The following is a 7,287-nucleotide window of genomic DNA, read 5'->3' as shown; positions in this document are numbered from 1 at the left end:
GGGGGGGGTTCATCCTCTTCTCCCTCCCCACTTTATTTTCATGGCTGTGCTGCTTTTGGATATTTCTCCTGATTTCTACAAGTAAAATTGGCACCAACTTCAAGGTCCAACTCTACCTCGTCGATCCTTGCCTGGGGGGAGGCGGGTCTGGAAAGTGGATGGGAAAAATAGGAAGACACAGTTTTGGGTTTGGGGTGCCTCCCTCCCCAGCTCTGATATCCCCCAAAGCACAGCAGCAGACAGGGGTTTCCTGTCTCTTCTCCAGCTTTGTGATGTTTTGGGGCTCTGGAGCCAGGAGAGTGGAGACACATCCCGAGCTGCTGAGCTCCCTGCTTTATGGGGGGGCTCTTTCCATCTTTCCCTGGCAATTAATCCCTAACAGATTAATCCCTGATGAGGTAACTACGGAGACCAGCTGGATTCCAAATTGTTCCTGCCTCAGCCCCTGAGCCTGACAGGTCCAGGAGGTGAAATAGGGTGGGGGGACAGGTCCTGGCTGTGCCCTCTCCCTGCCCCCAGCTGCAGGTCCCACATACCCTTTAACATCCCTCGCTCAGATTTGGGGTTCAGAGGGGTTTGTCCTCCACTGGACCTCTGCAGAGGCAGGAGGTGAAGATGATGTTTTCCTGCTTGTGGAGTTTGAACGGAGGGAGAACCACAGCCGGGTATTTCTAGGGGCTTGTTTTTCATTCCTGGGGATGGAGGGAGAGAGATGCTCCCCTCAAATCCATGATGTGCTGCGCTGTCCCCATCTCACCGGGATGCTCTGGGCAGCTCTGTCTTTGCCCAGCAGTGACATGGGGCAGGGGATGCTGTGGGGAGCTGGTCCCACTCCCAGGGAGCCCTTGGGCTCGGGTGCCCATCCTGGGCTGAAGCAAACGGGTGTGCAGCTCTGGGCTCTGCTCCTCCTCTAGCCCATCCCCAGGGACTTCTCTTTCCACTCCCAGGGCTCGCTGCTTTTCCCCAGGGCCACCCATTTTTGCAGTGCACCCAGGGCTCCTCTCCCCAGCTGGTGTGGAAGCTCGGAGCAGAGAGCCTGGCAGATGAATTCCCCCGGTGAGGAAGCAGCCCCAAAGATGGGGCATTCGGTGCTGGGATATCCTGCCTGCTGCCTGTCCCAGCACGGGGCTGCTGCCTATCCTGGCCTCCTAGTTGCTCCTGACTCCCTGTTTTTTCCATGTGCCCATCCCACTAAACCAGCAGCTTGTCTATATGGGAGCTGGGGATGCTCCTCCTGGCAGCTCAAGGGATGTTGAGGTGACATAACCATCACCCCAGTGCCATCAAGGACCCCACTGTGAGACGAAGGACTGTGCTGGGCTCTGTGTCCCCCTCTGCTTTGTGATCTCTGAGCTTTGACCTTGGCAGAGGTCAACATGGAGCTGGGTCCCAGGTGATGGCGAGGCTCTCTTGAGTTGAAGGAAGAGCAGCTCTGGGGGGTTTCCCTTTGCTCTGGACACATCTTTTCCTCTTAGAAAGAGGATTTCCCTGTTTACTCCTTGGCTGGAGGGTGCGTTGGTCCCGTTTTGCTCTGCAGGGCTTTACTCCCGCGTGTAGGAAATAACCCTCTGCTCCCGTGCAGCAGAACCATCACCTTATCTGATGGTGTACTGGGATGAGCGAGTCTCTCTGGTTTGCAGCCAGTGGATTTTCTAGCTTTGCCCGGATTGTTTTGACCCATAGAAAGTTGCTGGAGGGTGATGGAAACAGCCACGTCCCTTTGATCTTTAATCTCGAGAGGCAGCATGTGGAGATTACGTGTCCCGCCGTGCGGTCCGGAGCTGCACGCTGGGAGCTGTAGTCTCCGTGTCCTGTCGGGAAGGACTCATCAACTGCTGTTTCTTTGCTGCTCAGACCGTTGGTCTCAGGAGGACATGCTGACTCTGCTGGAGTGCATGAAGAATAACCTGCCCTCCAACGACGGGAGCAAGTTCAAAACTACCGAGTCCCACCTGGATTGGGAGAAAGTGGCTTTTAAGGATTTCTCGGGGGAGATGTGCAAGATGAAGTGGATGGAGATCTCTAACGAGGTAACCCACAGCTGCACGGGGCTCGGGGGGGTCTCTGTGAGGGGGTCCTGGTGACTTCCTAGGGCTGTTTGAATCACTCAAGTTCAGCACCCTGAGTCCTCAGCCCTTAGTGCTGACACCATCAGCATTGTGAACCCCTCAGAGGCGCTGGGATGGGTCGTTTGCACGGGTTGCAGGGTTACAAAACCCTGGGGGTTTACACCCAGGTGCTGAGTGGGGATTTACCCTGCCTCACCCGCAGCCTGTTCACCTTTGTGACCCTTCATTACTCCACAGGTGAGGAAGTTTCGGACCCTCACAGAGCTCATTATGGATGCTGAAGAGCACGTGAAGAATCCTTACAAGGGCAAAAAGCTCAAGGTATCGGGCAGGAATTTGAATTAATCCCTAAAAAGTTAATTAATCCTTCCTCCTTCCCCAAGATGGGGGCTGTCAGCCATGTGGCACCCCAGACCTCTGCTGCCAGAGCCCCTGCAGGCACCTCACTGCCCGTAATCCCCGCGGCCGGCTGCCCAAGGCTCTGGAGGCCACGGGCTCTGGGCTCTGGCCAAGTCCAGGGTACATTTAATATGTCCGGCTGTATTACTGGCAGCCTGCATCCAAGTTTAGCACTGGGGGGGGTGGGGGAAGCCACCATCCTATTCCTGGCTTGCTGGGTCAGGTGGGGTGCTGCTTTCGGCTGATGCTGTGCCACCAGCCGTCCCCAGGAGGTGGGTCCTGTCCCCTTCTCCTGCCTCAGTTTCCCCTCTGGCAGCACAACCGCTCTGTGCCAATGGCTCTGGATGGCTGGAGGTTGCTCCCGAGATACCAGCCCTGGGATATTGTAGTTCCTGGGGAAGGGAGCCCTTCTTCCTAGCGTTGTCCCCAAACCTTGCCTGCAAAGCCGGGGTGTTCCCATGTCAGGGAGCTGGATCACCAGTGGGGCTGGATGGAGACAGGTCTCCCCCAGTACCAGGGGAGCTGGTGGGGTTTGGCTGTGACCTCCACAATGCTGCTGGCTCTGTACTCAGTATGTGCCACTCTGCTGTCTCCCCAGAAACACCCCGACTTCCCCAAGAAGCCCCTGACTCCTTATTTCCGCTTCTTCATGGAGAAGCGAGCCAAATATGCCAAGCTTCACCCCGAAATGAGCAACCTGGATCTCACCAAGATCCTGTCCAAGAAATACAAGGAGCTTCCCGAGAAGAAAAAGGTACAGGGGGTGGGAATCAGCAAACCCTTTCCCACTTGTGTGCCTCTGCATGCTAGGCTCTGCCTGCCCAGTGCTCCCAGTAAAACCAGCAGAGCCCAGCCTCTCTACCTGGTGAGGGTTTAATCCAGCTCTCAATGGGAGAAACCCAGGTGCTTGTTTAGTCCTGTCAGACCAGTAAGACTCCCTTTCCTTTTCCTGTCCTGGTTCCCAGGACCTGTGGGGTGGAGGCTGGCTGGGTCTGTCCGTTGGTCCATCTCTTCCAGACGGACCTGGATGGTGACTTTGCTGTTGGGTGGATCTGTGTTTAATGCTGGGATTAAATCACCCCCCTCGCTGGGGGTGCCCTGTCCGAGTGAGGGATGGAGGAGCAAGCTCTGCTCCGAGCCCTGGGAGATGCTGGGAGGAGAGCTGCCCATCTCACCTCCAGCTCTGGAGATGGCCTTGGGCTTGGCCAGAGCCTGGGCAAGTGTTTTGGGTGCCCCGACTCTCAGTCTGGATGGATTTGCTGCTGCCTGGAAAGGTCCAGGGCACAAAGCCCTACTGTGCCCTCTTGTCCAGGGCTGCTCGGGTGCAGGGAGAGGGGATAGATCCTGCCCCTGAATCCCTGGGCAGGCTGGAAACCTTCAGCTGGGAGCTGCAGGACCACTCTGATGAGCTGGGGAGCCCTTGAGTCCCTTTGGGGGGGTGGGGGGGTGCCCACTCAACAGGGACGTATCCACCTGCCCATTCCCTGGTACTGACATCCCTCTCCACCTCCCTGGTGGCTTTGTGTCCCAAAGATGAAATACATCCAGGACTTCCAGCGAGAGAAGCAGGAGTTTGAGAGGAACCTGGCGAGGTTCAGGTGAGCAGGCAGCCCCCCCCACCTTTCCCCAGACCCCTCCCAGGCAGACCCAGTCTCCCCTCCTGCATGTAGCTCATGGAGGAAGCCCTGATGGGCACTGCAGGCTGAAGGTGGGATGTTGGGGAAAAAAAAAAGAGCAAAGAAAAGGTGTCTGAGAGCAGCTCTCCAGCTGGGAAACTCATCGAGGGAAGAGAACGGAGGGCCAGCCATGTGCTGGGGGTTAGGATCTGCAAGGCGAGGACAGGAGCCCTGCCCTGGCACTGTTCAAAGCTGAAGTGACCACCCCGTTCCCCCCAGACCACCCTGTTGCCCCCAGACCATCCCTTTGAACGTGGTCACTGTCTCCCAGGTGGATCCTGGCATTCCCAGTGACCTGCTGCTGCTCCAGGGATGCAGCCCAGCCTGGGATGTTATAGGGGATGCTTATAGCTGATGCTCCCCCAGGAGGGACAGACTCAAATCTCCCCTAAAACCCTCCTGCTCTTTTCGGGGACCCCCCCTGGTATCTCAGCCTGTGGAGGCTCAGCCCTGCAGTGAAGGTTACCCCTTAGCTGGGGGGGCTTAGGGGGTGTTCTCCTCCCACCTGCATCCTCCGTAACGCTCTCCCTTCCCTGCTGGGTAAAGGGAAGATCACCCGGATCTCATCCAGAACGCCAAGAAATCCGACATCCCTGAAAAACCCAAGACCCCTCAGCAGCTGTGGTACAACCATGAGAAGAAGATCTACTTGAAAGTGCGTCCAGATGTGAGTACGGTGGGTGGGAGTGAGTGTGAGTGTGAGTGTTGAGGGGTGCTGTACCCCCGCGGCTGGGGGGAGAGGAGGGGAAAACGAGAGAAGCATTTTAGGGGGAGGGGACGGGATGGAAGACACCGCTAGAAGCTCCCAGCAATCTGGATGGAGGTAAGAAGGGGCTCTGCACATCTGGAAGAGACTTGGGGATACAAACCCCACTTTTTGCCTTCAGTTGAAGAGGTGACCACAGCCTGAGTTCAGGGCAGGAAAGGTTTCCAGCACATCCACCCACCTCTGGCCATGCCCCACACTTGCACACTTTGCCCCCCACTTGCACACCCCCCCTTCCCCGGCCACGAGCTCGGCTCGCAGCCACCCCACGGCCCCGAGCCGGGTGCCGCTGGGACAGGACAGCGAATCTCGCTATTTTTGCCCCCTTTTTTTTTCCCCCCCTCTATTCTTTTTTTTGAATTTTACCCCTCTGCCCTCACCTCTGGCTTTGGGTTTTCAGGCCACCACGAAGGAGGTGAAAGAGTCGCTGGGCAAGCAGTGGTCTCAACTCTCGGATAAAAAGAGGCTGAAATGGATTCATAAGGCCCTGGAACAGCGGAAGGAGTACGAGGTAGGGAGCAGCCTCACCCGTTCCCCTCCACACTCGTCCCTACGTTCACTCTGAACCACTCTGCCTCCCGGCTGCAGCCACCGGCAGGTAGCCAGCCTCACCTGATAGCCAGCGTGGGGGTTCAGCCAGGTCCCTGCAGGTCCCTAGTGAGTCTGAGCCACTCTGCCTCCTCCAGCGACGTTTGGGGAAGGGAGAAATATCCCTGGGGAGATGATTAGGGCGATGGTTGGCTTCTCTTTCCTCCTCCTCCGGCCCCCAGCCAGGCGGGGATCAGAGCCCTTCTCCTGACTGCTCTCCATCCTTTGCAGGAGATCATGCGTGACTACATCCAGAAGCACCCCGAGCTGAACATCAGCGAGGAGGGCATCACCCGCTCCACCCTCACCAAGGCTGAGCGCCAGCTCAAGGACAAGTTTGATGGACGACCCACAAAGCCACCTCCGTGAGTCCTGTCCCTCTCTGGGTGTCAGGGATGTGTCCCTCTCTGAACTGTCGCTTCAGGCTCTTGGCCAGCTCAGGCACACGCTGGTTCTAACGAGGAAACTGGGGCTCTGACTGGCTTTGAGAGCCCCAGTCGTTTTGGGGACCGTGGGCACAGGCTGTCGATGACCCCATTAAGCCAGTCCTTAAATATACATTAAATATGCATTAAATATACATTAAATATACATTTACAGAGAATCTGAGCGAGGTTTATGGTGATGCTGCGCGCTTCAGGATAGGGGATAATCCAACCCTTAGCTTCCTTAAAATGCAAACACCTCTGGCACAGCATTTCACTGCCTGCTGTGACCCAGATGGTAGCTGGGGGGCTTTGGGGGGCTCTTAGCACCCTGCAGAGGGGACATGAGGGGGACAGGTTGTCCCTAATGCTGGGTTGCTCCATCGGTTGCAGGAATAGCTACTCCCTGTACTGTGCAGAGCTGATGGCCAACATGAAAGATGTGCCCAGCACGGAGCGGATGGTGCTGTGCAGCCAGCAGTGGAAGCTGCTCTCCCAGAAGGAAAAAGACGCGTACCACAAAAAGTGTGACCAGGTGAGGGGCTGAGGATGGACAGATGGGTGGACAGGCAGGTGGACATCAGTGCTATGGGCAGGGAGGAGTAGGATGGGAGAGCTTGGGCTGCAAATCTTGCTAGAAATGAGCTCCTCACGCTTCCTCAGTGCCTGTTCATGTTGTCTGGACCACCAATTCCCCTTGAGGTCCTTGGTCACTTCCCTTGGTCCTCTCCTCTCTCTAGTCCATGTGTGTGGGACAAGCAGATGGTCTGGGTGGAGGATGCTGTTACCAAAGAGGCTGAGGCTGGGTTGGGGACTGCACGAGGCAGGGATGGGGCAGGGGATCTCTGTGTAACCACACGTCTCCATCTCCTTCCAGAAAAAGAAAGACTACGAGATTGAGCTCCTCCGCTTCCTGGAGGTGAGTGATGTGAGGCTGCCTCAACCATCGGGTACCAGAGACCCCGAATGCGGGGAGGGAGCCCTGGCCAGGGGCTGAGATAGGTTAAACACAGGCTGCACTGATGTTCCCCTGCTTCTGCTCCCCCCAAAACATGGCTGGACCCAGCCATGGGTGCTGTGCAGACCTGTTGGCCCTTAGTCTTGACCCTTCCCCAGCTGCTTTAATGCCTGACCCACTGTCTTCCAGTTGGGCAGTGGGAGGTGGGGACAGACCCTGCCCCAGCCAGGCGAGGAACCTGGGGTGAGCAGAGGGCTGGTGCTGGAGGAGGGGTTGCTGTCGGTGGCTGTGGCTGTGCGGGTGGCAGCGAGTCTCTCGCTTCCTTCCTCCCCTCGGCCGGGGCGTAGGCGAGAGGAGCCGCACCGGGGCCGTCCCAGCGCCGCGCTCGGCCCCCGGCCGGACGTGA

The 7,287-nt window shown here is 57.4% G+C and overlaps 1 protein-coding gene across 1 annotated transcript in view; it reads left to right on the top strand.

Moving 5' to 3' along the window:
• Window positions 1-1,854: 1,854 nt before the first annotated feature.
• UBTF (upstream binding transcription factor) overlaps window positions 1,855-7,287 on the top strand; it is a gene marked incomplete at both ends in the record, with an annotated part of 8,027 nt that continues 2,594 nt past the window's right edge. Inside the window, 9 exons of the mRNA XM_010166786.1 lie at window positions 1,855-2,030; window positions 2,307-2,390; window positions 3,067-3,222; window positions 4,002-4,066; window positions 4,691-4,811; window positions 5,311-5,421; window positions 5,730-5,863; window positions 6,317-6,458; window positions 6,801-6,842. Coding sequence (XP_010165088.1) covers window positions 1,855-2,030; window positions 2,307-2,390; window positions 3,067-3,222; window positions 4,002-4,066; window positions 4,691-4,811; window positions 5,311-5,421; window positions 5,730-5,863; window positions 6,317-6,458; window positions 6,801-6,842 — 1,031 coding nt within the window. The remainder of the gene's footprint in view (window positions 2,031-2,306; window positions 2,391-3,066; window positions 3,223-4,001; window positions 4,067-4,690; window positions 4,812-5,310; window positions 5,422-5,729; window positions 5,864-6,316; window positions 6,459-6,800; window positions 6,843-7,287) is intronic.

Source organism: Antrostomus carolinensis, unplaced genomic scaffold (assembly GCF_000700745.2).
Source record: "Antrostomus carolinensis isolate BGI_N321 unplaced genomic scaffold, ASM70074v2 scaffold40790, whole genome shotgun sequence".
Taxonomy (NCBI): domain Eukaryota; kingdom Metazoa; phylum Chordata; class Aves; order Caprimulgiformes; family Caprimulgidae; genus Antrostomus; species Antrostomus carolinensis.
This window is presented reverse-complemented; position numbering and strand designations above follow the sequence as displayed.